The 19,863-nt window shown below is 42.3% G+C and overlaps 1 protein-coding gene across 1 annotated transcript; it reads left to right on the forward strand.

Moving 5' to 3' along the window:
• The first annotated feature begins 14,584 nt into the window (after positions 1-14,584).
• CCDC169 (coiled-coil domain containing 169) lies at positions 14,585-15,229 on the forward strand. Its single transcript, XM_047764309.1, has one exon. It carries the CDS (start codon positions 14,585-14,587, stop codon positions 15,227-15,229), a length of 645 nt encoding a protein of 214 aa, XP_047620265.1.
• The last annotated feature ends 4,634 nt before the right edge of the window (positions 15,230-19,863 follow it).

Consider the following 19,863-nt stretch of genomic DNA (forward strand, 5'->3'; position numbering starts at 1 on the left):
ACAAAAAAAAAAAAAAAAAAAGACAAAAAAAGAAAAAGAATGACCACATGCATTCATATCTACTCTCTCCTGAGACACTATTAGAATTATAGCAAAGGAACTAAAAAGGTATAAGCCCATTACAAGAGAAGAGGGGCATCAGATGACACTATATTTCACAAGTGTCTGGAAGCTAGAAATTAGAGGAAAGAGTATGGACTGAACACACAAAAACTAAGGCTGATTTTGGAACTGACCGGCCCCTCAAAAATGCTGTAGAGAATGTAAAAGGAGGCATCCAGGAAAAAGGGAAGTAGATGAAAGAGATGTTATCGTTAAGAGCCAAAAAAAAAAAAAAAAAAAATGGAGAAGAAAAAGAGGAAGAAGAAGTTCCTTGGTGGCTCAGTGGGTTAAGGATCTGGTGTTGTCACTGTTGTGGTGTGGGGTTTGATCACTGGCCTAGGAATTTTCACATGCCATGGGCATAGCCAAAAAGAAAGAAGAGCTGGAAAAATTGAGGATATAATAAAGGCACAGAATGCAAGAAACAATCCAAAAAAGAGACAATGAAGAAATACCAAGAAAAATAAAATCCGTACAAGAAGTTCGTGGATCAAATGTGAATAATCAGATAGAATTAACACAGGAAGTGGGCTTCTAGATGAATGGAATTTATTTTGAGCACTAGACAAAATGAGAAAGAAGCTGGAAAATAGCAGAGGTATGGTAAAGACAGCGTATGTTTAATCAGCCCCAAACCAAAAAAAAAAAAAAAAGGCAATCAAAAATTCAAGGAAAATACAAAACTATTTAAAAATGCCATTTCTCAATAAAGAAAAAAACTACTACATGGGCTGATATAGAATAATTGATGGAAGTTGTAACATGAAAATATAATTGAGGGCCATTTCTTGGCTTTACACCGAAAAGTATACAATCATAATAATACAAACACTGTCTTTATTGATTTTCAGCCTTTGGAATCCAAGCTAGATACAAATCGGAAGAAACTTAATTATGATTACAGAATATAAAGTCATGTCAACAACAATGTAAAAGCATAAGGAACACAAATTGGAAAGTAGGCAAAGTTAGGGGAGGTGGAGGGATGTGTAGAGGCACTAATATTTTAATTTTAGAAAGTGTAGAATCAAGAGATCCTATCTACAGATGATGAAACAAGAAATAGAGATATATGTGTCATATAAAGGCACAAAGATAACTAAAACGACATGCAAACAAAAAGATACACATTAAAATGACTGTCTGTTGGGAGGGGTACTAAATAGAGGAACTAAAGGAGCAAGGTATTAGGAGGAAGAGAGGGGTGGTTGCTGCAGTGTAAGTGAGTTAAGTCCCCATTTATTAGTGCAGGAAGCCACTATATGGACGATGTCTAGAGCTGGTCATTTAAGGAAGGGCATATCATTTAGACAAAAGGGATTATTATAACACTCCCCTTACTAGCCTCCCTGCTTCTACCCTTACCCTCTTTTGGTCTATTATTAACGCACCAGCTAGAGATTTCTCTCTCTCTCTCTCTCTCTCTCTCTCTCTCTCTCTCTCTCTCTCTCTCTCTCTGTGTGTGTGTGTGTGTGTGTGTGTGTATTTTTAGGGCCACACCTGCAGCATATAGAGGTTCCCAGGCTAGAGGTCGAATTGAAGCTGTAGCCCCCGGCCTACACCACAGCCACAAGCAATGCAGGATCTGAGCCGTGTCTGCGACCTACACCACAGCTCATGGCAACACCGGATCCTTTAACCCACTGAGCAAGGCCAGGGATCGAACCTGCATCCTCATGGATGCTAGTCAGATTCATTTACCGCTAAGCCATGATGGGGACTCCAAGAAATTCTTTTAAAAGTTAATTTAGACCTTGCCATCCACAGTTTGTCCAATGGCTTCCCATCTGTGAAATAAGAGAAAAAAAATTTAATCAGTCTCTGTCCCCAGTTCCTGACACAGAGATCCTAAAACCCCTGTACATTCCTGAGTGGTAAGAGCACTAGGAACACCTTTTGTTCTAATATTTGTTTTCACACCCCAGTTCCTGACACAGAGCTCCTGAAACCCTTATAATTTCCTGGGTGATAGGTGTGTATTTTGTTCTAATAAGTGGGCTCCTGGATGGCTCCTGGATGAACCCTGGTCACCAGAAAGACAAGCCATGATCAGCAGCTTGGAATGTTCAGCCCCATCCCCGTTCTCTTGGAAAAGGAGAAGGGCTGGAAATGGAGTTAAGAATCAATCATTCCTACTTGATGAAGCCTCCGTGAAGTTCCCAAAAGTTTGGGGTTCAGAGAGCTTTCAGGTTGATGAACACATCCATTTGCTGGGAGGGTGATGCACTCCAACTCCGCAGGGAAAGACGCTCCTGCACTCAGGACCCTCCCAGACCCCATCCTATGTATCTCTTCACCTGCCTGTTCACCTGTATCCTTTATCATATCCTTTTATAATAAACCAATAAATGTAAGTGTTCCCCTGACTTCCATGAGCTGCTCTGGCAAATTAATTGAACCCAAGGAGGGGGTCATTGGAACCTCAGATGTATAGCCCATCAGTCAGAAGTACAGGTGACATCTGAGGTTGGGGGGGAGGTGGCAGGGAGGGCAGGCTTGTGGAACTGACCCTTTAACCTGCAAGATTTGATGCTACGTCCTGGTAGATAGTGTAGAGGATTGAGTTAAAGTGTAGGATTCCCAGCTGGTGGCGCACAGAATTGCTTGCTGTAGGGAAACACCCGCATGCATCTGGTGTTAGAAGTGTGCGCCTGGCAGCAGTGTGAGAGTAAAGGAGAAACACAGGGGAAAACGAACTCACCATCTCACTCAGAATGAAAGCCAAAGTCATTACAGTGGCTTATTAGACCTGGCATAATCCTCTGCCTCAGCATCCCCCAATCCCTGCATCTTCTGCTCCTCCCCTTGCTCATTCGGCATCAGCGCCAGTGGCTTCCTTGCTGTTCCTTGAGCAAACTGGACACGTTCCACCGCAGGACCATTTTGCACTGACTCTTCTTTGTATCTAGAATGATCTTTCCCCCAGATATTTGCATGGCTTGCACTACCTTATCTTACAGGTTATTATCCAAATACCCTTTTCTCAGAGAGGTTTCCCCTGGCTACGCTATTTGAAATTGTAGGCTCCTGCCCCCAAGAACTCCCTATCTCCTTTTTCTGCTTTATTTTTCGCTGTTGTGCTTTCTTTCAACATACTATTTTAATTATTTATCTTGTTTATTGTTGCTCTCCCCCCACCAGAATGTAAGCTCAATGAGAGCAGGGATTTTTGTGTTTTGTTCACTGCTCTATCCCCAGTGCTGAGAACAGTGAGGGGCACACAGCAGGTGCTTGTTATGGGCTGAACTGGATGCTCTCAAAGTTTATATGTTATGGAGTTCCCATCGTGGCTCAGTGGTTAATGAACCCAACTAGTATCCATGAGGATGCAGGTTCGATTCCTGGCCTCACTCAGTGGGTCACCCATCCAGTGTTGCCGTGAGCTGTGGTGTAGATGGCTGACGTGGCTCGGATCCCACGTTGCTGTGGCTGTGGTGCAGGTTGGCTGCTACAGCTCCGACTTGACCCCTAGCCTGGGAACCTCCATATGCCACAGGTGCCGTCATAAAAAGACAAAAGACAAAAAAAAATTACATGTTGAAGTCCCAACCTGCAGATCTTCAGAATGTGACCATATTTGGAGATCAGGCCTTTAAATAGGTGATTAAATTAAAATGAAGCCTTTGGGGAGGGGTCATGATCCAGTATGACTGATGCCCTTCTGAGAAGAGGAAGAGACAACCGGAGTGCACATATGCAGAGAGACCATCACGGGAAGAGGCAGCAAGAGGGTGGCCATTTGCAAGCCAAGAAAAGAGGCCTGGAACAGATCCTCCAGATTTGATTCCCAAATGGCCCTCAGAGGAAACCAAGCTTCCTAGAACTTTGATCTTGGACCTCCAGGCTCCAGAACTGTGAGAGGATAAGATTCTGCTATTTAAGCCTCCCAGTCTGTGGTATTTTGTTATGGCAGCCCTAGCAAACCAACACAGTGCTCTAAATACAAGGATGGAATGAATGAATAAACAGGTAGATGGATATGACAGGAACATTAGAATAACCCAAACCAGAAATAGTTAGAAGTGGTAGTAGCCCTCAGGAAATGCGACTACAGGTGGGGAGGAGTGGGGCAGAAGATTTTTGCTTTTTATTATAAGGCAGTCCTTTGGCTTTATTTATTTATTTATTTATTTGCTCTTCAGGGCGGCACCCACGGCATATAGAGGTTCCCGGGTTAGGGGTCGAATCAGAGCTAGAGCCACTGGCCTATACCACAGCCACAGCAACGTCAGATCCGAGCCACATCTACAATCTACACCACAGCTCACGGCAACGCCAGAGCCTTAACCCACTGAGAGAGGTCAGGAACCAAACCTGTGTCCTCATGGATGCTAGTCGGATTCATTTCCACTGAGCCATGATGGGAACTCCACTATTTAATGTTTATCCACATGAATGTATCACTTTGGTAAACATTTATGAATGCTAATTTTTAAAAAGTTATGTTACAGAACCACCACCAAAAAAAAAAAACCACCCCTAAATTCATGAGACTTTATACTAGCAGTTCTCAATTGGGGACGATTTTGCCCCAGGGGACATTTGGCAATGCCTAGAGAATATGTTTTGTCCCAATTGGGCATGCAGTGCTACTGACATCAAGCGGTCTGAGGCCTGGGACACTGCTAAACATCTTACAATGCACAGGACACTGCCCCACAAAAGAATTATTTAACCCAGAATGTCAAGAGTGGTAAGACTGAGAAACCAGCTTTTTTTGTTTGGTTTGGTTTTGGTTTTGGTTTCTTTTTCTTTATGGCCACACTCATGGCACATGGAAATTCCAGGGCCAGAGACAGAATCTGAGCCACAGCTGCTACCCCAGCCACTGCAGTCTGACTCTCAATCCACTGCACTTCGGCGGGAACTCTGAGAGACTGTTTTACATAAGTGTGCGGATGATAGATCCATAACAAGTTATTAAGGAAAAGTTATGGCTGTTTAGTAAATAGAATTAACCTCTGAAAAGCCTACAACCCATTCTGGTGCCTCTGTTAGAGAAAAATTCTGGACGGAACGATTGATAGAACGTGGGAGGCATAGTAAATACAGAGGGGCTGACTGACCTCTGTCCATAGATCCTTACACAAAACTTCACACAAATGCATGTGGCCATTCATCCTGTGTCACCTCACTCTCACCACTCTGCCTGCTCCTGACAGTCCAATTCATCCCCTCTGTTCTTCATAAGTCAACATTCAACACTCCCTTCTTTCTTTTATCCCAGACTCCAATTGCAAAATTTCCCCCAGACCACAACTCCTGCTGGAATGCCTTTTCTGCTCAGTGGGTTAAGGATCCAGCATTGCAGTAAGCTGCAGTGTAGGTCTCAGATGTGGCTCAGATCCCGAGTTGCTGTGGCTGTGGTATAGGCCCACAGCTGCAGCTCCCATTCAACCCCTAGCCTGGGAACTTCCATATGATGCAGGGAGTTCCCGTTGTGGCTCAGCTGGCTATGAACCCAACTAGGATCCATGAGGATGCAGGTTTGATTCCTGGCCTCGCTCAGTGGGCTAGGGATCTGGCATTGCTGTGAGCTGTGGTGTAGGTCGCACATGAGGCTCAGACCCTGAGTTGCTGTGGCTGTGGTGTATGTAGGCTGGCAGCTGGAGCTCTGATTTGAACCCTAGCCTGGGAACCTCCATATGCCACAGGTGCAGCCCTAAAAAGAAAAAAAATATATATGCTGCAGGTGTGGCCCCAAAAAGAAAAAGAAGAAGAAGAAAAAAAGAAGCGGTTTAGACAAACATCTTGCTTTGGGTATGTGGTTTCCAAGGAGGGGTGGGAGAAGGAGCAAGGGCAGTCACTGTTCCATACTGCTGCTTATAACATGAGTTTTCGCCTCAAAGGGCAGCATTTTCATGCTGCCAGGTACCAAGCCCCTGCTGGGAAAGGGGAAAGATCTTGTACCACAATCAATGCACCGTGGAATACCTGTAGAAGGAAACACAAGAGTCTAGTAACAGTGCTTGCCTTTAGGGTGGGATCTGGAGAACCTGGATATAAGGGAAAGAGAGAAGCCTAATTTTCCATGTACATTCTTTTAGAACTTTGGGATTTAGCTTCAGGTGCATATATTAGCTATACGGTTTTTGTTTGTTTGTTTGTTTTGCTTTTTAGGGCCACGCCCTCGGCATATGGAAGTTCCCAGGCTAGGGGTCAAATCGGAGCTGCAGGTGCCGGCGTATGCCACAGCCACAGCAACACCAGTTCCTAGCCATGTCTGCTGCTTACTCCATAGCTCACGGCAATGCCAGATCCGTAGCCCATTGGGCGAGGCCAGGGATGCAACCTGCATCCTCACAGATCCTAGTTGGGATTGTTAACCACTGAGCCACGAAGGGAACTCCCCAGAATTTTTTTTTTTAATGGCCACACCCAAGACATATGGAGGTTCCAGGGCCAGGAATTGAATCCGAGCTGCAGCTGCCCCCTTCACCACAGCTGTGGCAAAGGCAGATCCTTTACCCCACTGGGCCGGACCTGGGATGGAATCCACAGTTCTGCAGTGACCCAAGCCACTGCAGTTGGATTCTTAACCCACTGTGCCACAGCGGGAGCTCCTACAGAAATTTAAATTAATTTTTATATCAATATACTGTACAACATTACAGTATTTGGATCTCAAACCGAACCTCTACCCAGCTACAAATGAGTACAAAATGATCTTCTTTCTTATATTCAAAACTGAAGTATTAAATATATATTCAGGGAGTTCCCACTGTGGCTCAGTGGGTTAAGAACCTAACTGGTATCCTTGAGGATGCGGGTTGGATCCCTGGCCTCACTCAGTGGGTTAAGGATCTGGCGTTGCCATGAGCTGTGCTGTAGGTCACAGATGCAGCTTGGATCCCAAGTTGCTGCAGCTGTGGTGTAGGCCGGCGGCTGCAGCTCCAATTAGATCCCTAGCCTGGGAACCTCCCTATGCCATGGGTGCAGCCCTAAAAAGACAATAAAATAAAATAAAATTTAAAAAATAAGTAAATATATATTCAATCTGTTAGACTGAATCCCATACTGAGAAAAAAAGGAAATTAATGTCTGCGAAGATATGTTTGTTCCTTGTTGATACGATTTTCTTTTAATTGCACTAGAGTAGGCAGAAGAAAATGGTCTATAGTAAACTATGATGTCTATCTAACTCACTAAACCACCCAGTTTAAGAATATCTAGAGGTCTGAAAAAATGCAGTGACAAAATTTTAATCATATTTTAATATGATATATAATTGATTGACCAGGAGTTTTAACACTCTGTGTTACAGATAACGAGAGAAGACTAGTCCTTCTAGGAGTAAATACTTCTCTGCCTTGTTTTAATTTGGATATAATAATGATAGAGACCAAATCCCTTGGGATGGGAGAATGCTTTATTGAGAACTTCAGTTCCTGAAAATGTCCGCATTACCCCAGGGACTGTAACACAGACTGTCACAAGTTAAAAACAAAACAGGAGTTCCCATTGTGGCTCTGTGGGTTAAGAACCTTAGTATCCATGAGGATGCGGGTTTGATCCTTTTCTTCCCTCAATGGGTCAAGGATCCAGTGTTGAAGCGCAGCATAGGTCACAGATGTGGCTCCGATCTGGCTTGGCTGTGGCTGTGGTGTGGACTGGCAGCTGTGGCTCCAATTCAACCCCTAGCCTGGGAACTTCCATATGCCATGGGTGCGGCCCTAAAAAGAAAAACATGGAAATGTCCCTTGTCCAGGCTGAGCCTCTAGTGTGAAGATACACTCCTTTTTTATCTAAGGCCCTTTCTGAACTTGAGAATGTCTGCCAGACCTCTGGCCATCCAAGGTAAATAGTCACTCTTCTGATATACCTCCCCCTGGCAACTCCAGGAAATTAACTTTAATGCCCATTGAAGAATCTCACCCTACTGGCACCTCCTATCACCTCTTGCTTCTGAACTCTGAATTCATTTGCATAGAAGGTAAACTGAAGACTAATTTTCAAAAGGTGATACATTAAAAAAAAAATACTGTGCTTCTTAATCTCTCTACTAAATGGGGAAGGAATCAGGCTAAGCTGAATCAGCTAAACCAAGCTATCTAACAACCTGGGGCTAGTCAGTATACCTATGAACCTCTATTTCTGTGTTTCTGTTCTGGGTTGAATAATATTCCATTTGTTATTTTATATATATATATATTTTAACAGATTTTTTAAAAAATTTTTTTAAAAATTTTAGGGCTCCACCCACAACATGTGGAAATTCCCAGGCTAGGGGTTGAATTGGAGCTGCAGCTGCTGACATACCCCACAGCCACAGCAACGCCAGATCCGAAACTCATCTGCAACCTACACCACAGCTCACAGCAATGCCAGATCCCTGACCCATTGAGCGAGATCAGGGATCAAACCTATGTCCTCATGGATACTAGTCAAGTTTGTTACTGCTGAACCACAAATGGGACCCCAGTTATTATATTTATCTGTAGAAATTTTTTTTGCCTTTTTAGGGCTGCACCTTCGGCATTTGGAAGTGCCCGGGTTAGGGGTTGAATCAGAGCTGCGACTGCAGACCTATAGCACAGCCATGGCAACACTGGATCCAAGCCGTGTGTGGGACCTATGCTGCAGCTCGAGGCAATGCAAGACCCTTAACTCACTGAGCAAGGCCAGGGATCAAATCCGTGTCCTCATGGATACTAGTCAGGTTCTTAACCCACTGAGCCACAACAAGAACTCTATCTGTAGAAATTTGATCTCTGTTATTCTAAAATAAAAATGGAACCTCTTTAGTCTTACAAAGTTTCTTCCTATCTGATAACAGCTTAATTGGTTGTGCATGTACTCTGATATGTTCGTCTGCTCGGTCTGCCAGAACAAAATACATGGACGTGGTCGTTTAAACACAGAAATCCATTTTCTCACAATTCTAGAGGCTAGAAGTCCCAAATCAAGGTGCCAGCTTGATTAGATTCCTGGTGAGAAGTCACTTCCTGATTTGCAGATGGCTGTCTTCTTGGTGTGTCCTTATATGACCTTTCCTCTCTGGTGTACAGAAAGAGAACAGGAGTTCCCCTTGTGGCTCAGTGGGTTAAGAACACGACATAGTCTCCATGAGGATTTAGGTTCCATCCCTGGCCTCAATCCGTGGTTTAAGGATCTGGCATTGCCGTGAGCTGTGGTGTAGGTCACAGATGCGGCTCGGATCCAGTGTTGCTGTGGCTGTGGTGTAGGCCGGCGGCTACAGCTCCAATTCAACTCCTAGCCTGGGAACCTCCATATGCCATGGGAGTGGCCCTAGAAGAGGCAAAAAGACAAAAAAGAGAGAGAGAGAGAGAGAGAGAAAGGGAGAGAGAGACCTGGTCTCTCTTCCTTTTCTTTTTGTATTTTTTTGTTGTTGTTTTGGCTTTGCCCATGGCATGTAGAAGTTCCCAGGCCAGAGACTGAATTTTTTTTTTTTTGTCTTTTTAGGGCTGCCTCCTCGGCATACGGGGGTTCCCAGGCTAGGTGTCCAATCGGAGCTGTAGCTGCTGGCCTACACCACAGCCACAGCAACGCCAGATCTGAGCCTCATCTGCAACCTACACCACAGCTCATGCCAACGCCAGATCCTTAACCCACTGAGTGACGCCAGGGATCGAACCTGGGTCCTCGTGGATGCTAGTCAGATTCATTTCCACTGAGCCACAACGGGAACTCCCAGAGACCAAATTCTTGCCACAGCAGTAACCAGAGCCACAGCAGTGACAACACTAGGTCCTTAACCCATAGAGCCACTGGGGAACTCCCATCTCTTCCTCTTATAAGGACACCAGTCCTATTAGTTTAGGGCCCCACCCTTCATCACTTAACGTTTATTACCTCCTTGGAGGCCCCATCTCCAAATACAATGACACTGGGGGGTAGGGCGTCAACATATGAATTGGTGGGGGAAGGACACAATTCAGTCTGTAACAACTGGTTTAACACTAAAACAAATTGTTTCATATTTTAGTAAATAATTAGTTTATTGGAGATATTTAAGGAGCACGTGTCTACCTACATATATACAAATATTGAGACCATTAGACACGGCCAAGAGGCGCAGTGAACACTGCTTTGGAATTGGTTGAGATGGTGCATAGAATGCACTTGGGGAAGGAAGAATAAGGATATTAGTGGGAGGAATGGGAAAAAAATCCGCCAGTGGAATAAGAAAGGAGGAGCAGCAGCAACCTATACTGGCAGCCTTTAACCAGGGGAGTGTCGAGTTGCTAGCAAAGTCTTGCAGCAAGGTAAACAAATTACACAGGATTGAATAAATGCTGCTTTGAATCCTCACTCCTCTCAATATTCACCGGGGCAAAGCTCTGTCTGGCAGGTTGGACTATGAACATTGGCCTAACCTGTCCCATCCTGATTGCAGGCTCACAAGAGAATGGCAGCTATGTCCTTTTAACTCACTCTCTACAGTATTATTGGGCAAAAAAAGGCATTTAAATGCTTTCGATGGTGATGATTATAGGGAAAAATGGAATATAAATGGCTACTGACATGTTTCATTGTAACAACTTTTATAACCCCATTATTAAAGAGATGAATATCTTCATATTCCTAAATAAGAGGTAATCACATGTCTAAAGCCTCTTCACCCCTCACTTATTTTGTTAAAATGCTATTCTCATTTATTTTCCATCTTTTCCCCCTGGGTGTGCATTAGTTACTATGGAAACATTGGGAGACCACATAGTTTGAGCACATCAACACTCCCAAGTTCTATTAGAGTATGAAGCCAATTTATATCAAGGTTATCGGGAGAGAGAGTTGTTACCGAGGGTTATAAATGAATGCAAGACAAAATGAAATGTATGGCACTGCCAGACACACACAAGCCTCACTTAGACAGCATCACAGGCTCATCTTATCTGCCCACTCTGTTTACAGAATCCTGACTGTAGTTATCAGTGAGGTCCTCTTAGTCCATTGGCATTGCTATAACAAAATACCATAAACCCAGGGGCTTGTAAACAGCACTTATTTCCCACGGTTCCAGAGGCTGAGAAGTCCAGGATAGGGGACCAGCCTATCCAGTGTCTGGTGAGAAACTGCTTCCTAGACAGCTGACATCTTTTCCCTGTGTTCTCGCATGGTGGAAGGGGCAAGGGAGCTCTATAGGGTGTCCTACATAAGGGCATTAATCCTACTTTTTTAACTCAGTGAATTTTATTACATTTATAGTTGTACAATGATCGTCACAACCCAATTTTATAGCAGTTCCATCCCAAACCCCCCAGCCCATCCCCTCACCCCCCCAACCTGTCTCCTTTGGAAACCATACGTTTTTCAAAGTCTATGAGTCAGTATCTGTTCTGCAAAGAAGTTTATTGTATTCTTTTTTTTTTAGATTCCACGGGTAAGTGATAGCATATGATATTGGTGTCTCACTGTCTGACTAATTTCACTTAGCATGGTAATTTCTAGGTCCATCCATGTTGCTGCAAATGCCATTATTTCATTCTTTTTATGGTTGAGCAATAGTCCATTGTGTATATGTACCACATCTTCTTTATCCACTCCTCTGTCGATGGACATTTAGATGCTCCCAAGTCTCGGCTATTGTACATAGAGCTGCCATGAATATGGGGTTACATGTATCATTTCCAGTCATGGTTCTCTCTGGATAGATGCCACTAATCCTGTTCATGAGAGCTCCACCCTGATGACTTAAGCACCTCTCTAAGGCCCCAGATCCTATTGTCATCACATTGAGGGTTAGGTTTCAACATATGCATTTGTGGGCACAAACATTCAGTCTATAGCAGAGATCTACCATGCAAAGATATTTATCTATAACAATAGTAGCATGGGTTCTTTTCTTTTTTTACTTTTCATGTATTTATAAATAATCTGTAATTTGTTTCATTTCTACTTTAACCAAAGCATTTTTAGACCAGTCATTTTTTTTTTTTTTTTTTGCTATTTCTTGGGCCGCTCCCTCAGCATATGGAGGTTCCCAGGCTAGGGGTTGAATCGGAGCTGTAGCCCCCGGCCTACGCCAGAGCCACAGCAACATGGGATCCGAGCCACGTCTGCAACCTACACCACGGCTCACGGCAACGCCGGATCGTTAACGCACTGAGCAAGGGCAGGGACCGAACCCGCAACCTCATGGTTCCTAGTTGGATTCGTTAACCACCGCGCCACGACGGGAACTCCTAGACCAGTCATTTTAAATTTCCAAGAGGCCAGATTTTTTTTTTCTGCTATGGTTTCATTGTAAATACCTCTTTTTTAATTTTACTGTGCTAAGAACCTTTGCTCTTGTGTGTGTATATGTACCTACTATACGTTCTCAACTGCAATGCACCATGTTTAACTAAAACTGGGTCTATCGTTTTCTTTCTTCAACTAGATCTCTTCCATTTTCTTTACCTCGGTTGTAATGCCACATGCATCCCATCACTCAAGCTAGAAATCTGCAAATCATCTCTCCCTTATTCACTAAATTAAATCAACCACCAAGCCCTGCAAATTTTACCTCATAAAAATTCTTCAAATTTGTCCCTTCCTCTATATTTCTTCTTTGACATTACCTATTAAATAATACCATGAGAGATGAAGATTAAGCTCACTTCTACCACTCCCATCTCCCATGTATCCCTTCAAATATAATTTTAACATTATTGATATTTCCTGTTTGACCAACCATAGGTATTTTCTCCTAACTGCCCACTTTGTAAGATGAAGACATTAGTGTCCTGTATTCCCCCCCACCTCTTCTCACCTATATCCATTTCCTTACACCTCTCTTTTCACACTTGTCCAAGCCATCATCTTATTTTTTAATTATAGTTGATTTACAATGTTCTGTCCATTTCTGCTCTACAGCAAAGTGGCCCAGTTATACATACATACACATTCTTTTTCTCACGTCATCCTCCACCATGTTCCATCACAAGTGATTAGATATAGTTCCCCTGTGCTGTACAGCAGGATCTCTTTGCTTATCCATTCCACAAGCCATCGTCTTATCAAGCCTCCTACCTGGTTTCCCTATCTCCAGTCCTGCCTCCTGTTAACTTTCCACACAACAGCCAGAGTGATCTTTTGTGAGACTAAATCAATTTCTGTTTCTGTCAGTGGGAGACTAACTTGTTTCAGACTGGCCATCCCATTGAAGACAACTATAAGGAGTTCCCTGGTCGATCAGCAGGCTGGGGTCCAGTGTTGTCACTACTGTGGTGTGGATCACTGCAGTGGCATGGGTTTGATCCCTGGCCCAGAAACTTCTGCATGGGGTGGGTGTGGCCAAAAAAAAAAAACAACAACAAAAAAAAACCCAGCTTGTATAAATTGTCTCTGGGAGGGCCTAGGTGAGAGACTTAGTGCATAAAGACTTCCAATAAATTAGTATAAATATGTTCAAAGAACTAAAAGAAACCATGTTTGAAGAATTAAAGGAATGTATGATGACAACAACTCATCACATAGAGACTATTCATAAAACAACACACATTGTAAAAAAGGAATCAATGAAAATTTTGCCACGAAAAGGTACAACAAATGAAATGAAAAAATTCACTCAAAGGGTTCGACAGCAGATTTGAGCTGATAATAGAATGGATCAGAAAACTCAAAGGTAGGTCAAGAGAGATTATCCCATTTAAGGGCCAGAACAGAAAAAGAACAAAGAAAACTGAAGATGGCACAACATTGTAAGTCAACGATACTTTAAATTAAAAAAGAAAAAGAGGGAGTTCCCGTCATGGCGCACTGGTTAACGAATCCGACTAGGAACCATGAGGTTGCGGGTTCGGTCCCTGCCCTTGCTCAGTGGGTCAAGGATCCGGCGTTGCCGTGAGCTGTGGTATAGGTTGCAGACACGGCTTGGATCCCGCGTTGCTGTGGCTCTGGCGTAGGCCGGAGACTACAGCTCCAATTCGACCCCTAGCCTGGGAACCTCCATATGCCGGGGGAGCAGCCCAAGAAATAACTAAAAAGACCAAAAAAAAAAAAAAAAGAAAACTGAAGAACCTCTAAGGCCTGTGATACACCATCAAAGAGGTCTCATATGCATAATGGGCATTCCAGAAGAACAGTGGAGAAAAAAGGGACATTAAAAAGTACTTGAAGAAATAATGGGTGGAAATTCTCAATTTTGATTAAAAAAAAAAAACATTAATCTACATATCCAAGAAGCTCAGTGAATTCCAAGTAGCACAAACTCAAAGATAGTCACAGCTAGAGAGATCATAGTCAAACTGTTGAAAGTCAAATCCAAAGAGAGAAACTTGAAAATAGCTAGAAAAAAAGTATATGTCCTATACAAAGGAATGAGATTAATAGCTGATTTCTCATCAGAAACGAGAAGGCAGTCTTATGACATACTCAAAGTGCTGGGGGAAACTCAATCAAGAATTCTAAGAGTCAGTTCACCATGGCAACAGCTGATGACAACAATTTCTTCTCCCCAGCTTCTGGGTGTCCCTTCAGGTCTTCTGCTCTAAGCTGTGCCAGGGGGAAGGGTGTAGGTGGTCTCTGACGTGACACTATGGGAGATGCAAGACATGACGACCTGAAAGGTATGAGCACAGACCGCCTTAAACTGGAATTATTGGAAGAAATCCATATGAAAGACTTAGTACAAATCTCAATACTTGAAATGAGACAAAAGATAGTGGAACTGGAAGCCAAACTCAAAAATGACAATGAAAGCAATGAATGGAGAATCCGTTATGAGACCCAACTTGAACTGAATGAAGAACTAGAAAAGCAAGTTGTTACTCTCAGAGAGAAACTGGAAAAAATCCGTGGAAATCCTTCAGACAGACTATCTTCTATTCGTGTCTATGAGCAGATGCCAGTGGAATCCTTAAGTGCATTACTTAAACAGCTAGAAAAAGAAAAAAGGAGCCTTGAAAGTGAAGTGAAAGACTATGCACTTAGACTGGAACGAGAATTGAAGGCTCACCACCAGACCAATGAGGAACGCCGTATAATCCTAGCTAAAATGACCCAGGTCTCTGGCTCATACCAAGTCTCTAAAAAACAACCAGTGAATCACCTGCAGAGACCGAAAGAGAATCCAGCAAAAGCAGGAAGATATAATCCACCCAATCAAAAGATCGTAAATGCCAAGAGAGAACCAGCAAAAAAGACTACAAGATCAACTCATCTTCCAAAACTCAATCCATGATTCCAGAACCGGGTGGATTTCTATTTCTTCCCTTTTTTCATTTGTAATATTCAAATTGTGAAGTTACCATTCAACACGTTTTTCAGGGGATGAAATAGATGAGAAAGAGCTATTAAATAGCTTTAGCTCCTCTTCCAGAAGTATATGTTCTTTTGTCTATCTGAAAGTAATTTGCTTAGCAATTTAATCTGGTTTCAAGAATTATTTTAGAAAGTAATTTTAGTGACCCTAAAGTTTATAGCAGCAGTGTTTGTGATTCTTAAAATATCCTAAAAGGAGTTCCTGCTGAGGCACACTGGGTTAAGAATCCAACTGCAGCAGCTCAGGTTGCTGCTGGGTTTGATCCCCAGTCCAGCCCAGTGGGGTAAAGGATCCAGAGTGGCTGCAGCTGCGGCTTGGATTCAGTCCCTGGCCCTGGAACTTCCATATGCCATGGGTGTGGCCATAAATTTTTTTTAATCCTAGGAAACCTGAAGATTGTCGTCATTACACTTGCTTTTAATAATATATCCATTATTTACTCTGATATTAACATTGCTATAATATTTGGTTACTAGTTGGCTGTTAACTAAAAATGTGAGTTCCTCAAAACTTCTTGCTATTTTACACTATATCATGCTCATTTTTTTTTTTTTGGTCTTTTTTTGCCTTTTCTAGGGCCGCTCCCGCGACATATGGAGGTTCCCAGGCTAGGGGTCGAATCGGAGCTGTAGCCGCCGGCCTACACCACAGCCACAGCAACTCGGGATCCAAGCCACATCTGTAACCTACACCACAGCTCATGTCAACACCGGATCCTTAACCCACTGAGCAAGGCCAGGGATCGAACCCACAACCTCATGGTTCCTAGTCGGATTCGTTAACCACTGAGCCACGACAGGAACTCCTATCATGCTCATTTTAAAAAAACTCGAGGTTTATTTATTTATTTGTCTTTTTGCCTTTTTCTTGGGCTGCTCCCACGGCATATGGAGGTTCCCAGGCTAGGGGTTGAATCAGAGCTGTAGCCACCTGCCTATGCCACAGCCACAGCAACGTGGGATCCAAGCCACATCTATAACCTACACCACAGCTCATGGCAACACCAGATCCTTAACCCACTGAGCAAGGCCAGGGATCGAACCCGCAACCTCATGGTTCCTAGTCAGGTTCGTTAACCACTGAGCCACGATGGGAACTCCTATCATGCTCATTTTTTAAAAACTCAAGGTTTATTTCTCTCTCTCTCTCTCTTTTTTTTTTTTTCCTTTTTAGGGCCGCAGGTGTGGCATATAGAATTTCCAGGACCAGAGGTCAAATTGGAACCGCAGCCGCCAGCCTACACCACAGCCACAGCAACGCCAGATCCGAGGTGCAACTTTGACCTACACTGCAGCTTGCAGCAACCCTGGATCTTTAACCTATGGAACCAGGCCAGGAAATGAACCCACATCTTCATGGATTCTATTCTTAACCTGCTGATGCAAAACAGGAACTCCAAAAAACTCAAGGTTTAAACAAAGCCGCAAACCATATACGTTTTAAAATTTGATTTGGAACATCATAGTATTGTGGAAATAGCCTCTAATCACAAATCAGTTTAGTTATAGTCCTTCCTCAGCAATGAACTTATGAGATCTTGGGACAATCCCTTCACCTCATCTATATTCCCCATAACTGTAAAATGAATGAGGCAAATGATGTGACTTCTAAGGCTTCTTACCATTGTAGAAAACCAATACGTATCCAACCACTCCAAGAACCTGCCACTTGGTACATGGAAATTGAAGTCATTTTGTGATTCTATTAATTCATAATGATGGCCAAGTTTTTTGGAGCTAACTTTGCAAGTACCCACAATACTCAAGTCTAGAAATGGAGACTGAATGAGGATAGAAGGGTTCATTTAGGCATATAAAAATGTATTGACTTATTCACGTTTAGTCTGTTTTTGCAACTGTCATGTAAGTCTGCAACATAAATATATTATCTCAACTTAGTGAAACTATTAGACTTTAAATTTCCAGAAATTAATGGAATGTAAGTGTAGTTTTTAGCCAATGGTGTTCTCACCTTATAGCCTAAAACCTAAATTCTTTCTATTCAGAATCACCAGTAATGGGAGTTCTCATCGTGGCTCAGTGGTAATGAACCCAACTAGTATCCATGAGGACGCAGGTTTGATCCCTCGCCTCACTCAGTGGGTTAAGGATCCAGTGTTGCCGTGAGCTGTGGTGTAGGTCACAGACACAGCTCGGATCTTCCATTGCTGTGGCTGTGGTGTAGGCTAGCAGCTACAGCTCTGATTCGACCCCTAGCCTGGGAACTTCCATATGCCATGGGTGTGGCCCTAAAAAGGGGAAAAAAAAAAAACCCAGAAAATAAAAGTTTAAAAGTTTTACAAGAATTTAAGTCTAAGAAAAACTCTAGCTTTAAGCTTTTAGCAGCCAGTACAAAAAAAAGGAATGAATTACACAGATCTCAGTTTTTTGTAAAAGGAATATACAAACAGAAAAAAAGTTTTACCTATTTCTAAGCTCTGAAGATAATTTGTCATGTGAGGTTTTGAAAGAAAAATGGTGGAGTTCCCATCGTGGCTCAGTGGAAACAAATCTGAGTAGCATCCATGAGGACACAGGTTCAATCCCTGGCCTCACTCAGTGGGTTAAGGATCCGGTGTTGCCGTGTGCTGTAGTGTAGGTCACAGACGCGGCTCAGATCCCATGTTGCTGTGGCTGTGGCGTAGGCTGGCAGCTACAGCTCTGATTGGACTCCTAGCCTGGGAACCTCCATATACCATGGGTATCACCCTAAAAAAAAAAAAAAGAAAGAAAATGCAGTTATTTATTGCAATAATCAGAACAAGCAGGAGGGGTAAGATAGGATTATGGGATTCAGAGATACAAACTACTATGTATAAAATAGGTAAGCAAGGATATATTGTACAGGACTGGTAACTATATCCATTATTTTTTAGTAACTTTAAAGGGAGTATAATCTATAAAAGTGTTGAATCACTGTGCTGTACACCTGAAAGTAATATAGCATTGTAAATCAACTGTATTTCAATTAAAAAAAAGAGCAAAAATGAAAGTTGGAGATCCTTTTTTGTTTAATACTGAAATATGTATTTTTCTTTTTAAAAATTAAACTATAGTTGACTTATGAAGTATGTATTAATATCAGTATTTAAGTTCAGAATTCATAAAGCAAAAAACAACAAAACAATATTTAATATAGTTTTTCAGAGTCTAAATGTATAACAAAATATCAAGAACTACCATTTACAAAACAAGTGTTGCTATAAGCAGAAAAACAGATAATAACAAATGCTGGCGATGATATAGAGAAATGGGAACCTTTATACGGTGCCAGTGGAGACGTAAAACGGTACAGCAACTTCGGAAAACAGTCTGTCAATTCTTCAAAAGGTTAAACATAGATTTATCATATGACCCAGCAATTCCACTCTTACGTATATAACCAAGAGAAATAAAAACCTATGATCACATAAAAACTTGTACACAAGTGTTTATAGCAGCATTATTCCTAATAGGCAAAAAGTGGAAACTACCCAAATGTCTACCAATTAATGACTGCATAGACAAAATGTAGGATAGCCGAACAATGGAATATTATTCATCAATAAAAAGAAATGAAATACTGAAACATGCTACAACATGGACAGACCTTGAAAGTAATACCCTAAGTGAAAGAAGCCAGTCACAAAATACCACACATAGCATAATTCTCTTTATATAAAATGTCCAGAGCAGACAAATCCATGAGGACAGAGAGGAGATTCGTAGCTGCCTGGGGCTGGTGGAACCAGGGAGAGGATGGAGGGTGACCGCAAAGGGCACAGTGTTTCTTTTATGGATGATGAAAATTTCTAAAATTGATTATGGTGATAATTGCACAACTCTGAGAATATACTACTACAAACCATTGAACTGTACACTTTAAATGAGTTAATCATAGGCTATATGATTTATATCTCAATAATTCTGTTATTAAACAAAAAATCCTATAGGTAGAAAAATAACCCTTAAAAAATGAAGGCCCCACAAACGAAGATATGCCTGGGGAAAAAAAGCCTAAGAAAACAAATTGCTATCAGACCTTCCTCCCTTAGATGAAATTTCAAAGAGGAAGTTCATCAGGCTGAAGAGAAATTGTAACTCGAATCCACACGAAGAAATACAGTAATGTTAATTACAGAGGAAAATATAAAATACAATATAAATATATTTTCTTTTCCTTCTCATAACTGACTTAAAAGACATCTGCATAAAACAATAATTATTCAGGGAGTCCCCGTTGTGGCTCAGCAGGTTAAGAAAATGACTAGTATCCATGAGGATGCAGGGTGATCCCTGGCCTCGCTTAGTGGATTAAGAATCCAGTGTTGCTGCAAGTTGGGTGTAGGTCGCAGATGCAACTCGAATCTGCTGTTGCTGTGGCTGTGGCTGTGGGGCTGTGGCGTAAGCCTCAGCTACAGCTCTGATTCGATCCCTAGCCTAGGATCAAACTTCCATATGCCATAAGTTCAGTCCTGAAAAGAAAAGAAAAAAAATTGCAATTATTAAAATATTGTTAGGTTTAGAATATACAAACATGTAGTGTATATGATAATAATAGCACAAAGGAGGGGA

This window comes from Phacochoerus africanus, chromosome X (assembly GCF_016906955.1).
Source record: "Phacochoerus africanus isolate WHEZ1 chromosome X, ROS_Pafr_v1, whole genome shotgun sequence".
NCBI lineage: Eukaryota > Metazoa > Chordata > Mammalia > Artiodactyla > Suidae > Phacochoerus > Phacochoerus africanus.

Bases quoted from the DNA above. Each gene is read 5' to 3' on its own strand.
- CCDC169 (XM_047764309.1), top strand. From the start codon at position 14,585: ATGGGAGATGCAAGACATGACGACCTGAAAGGTATGAGCACAGACCGC.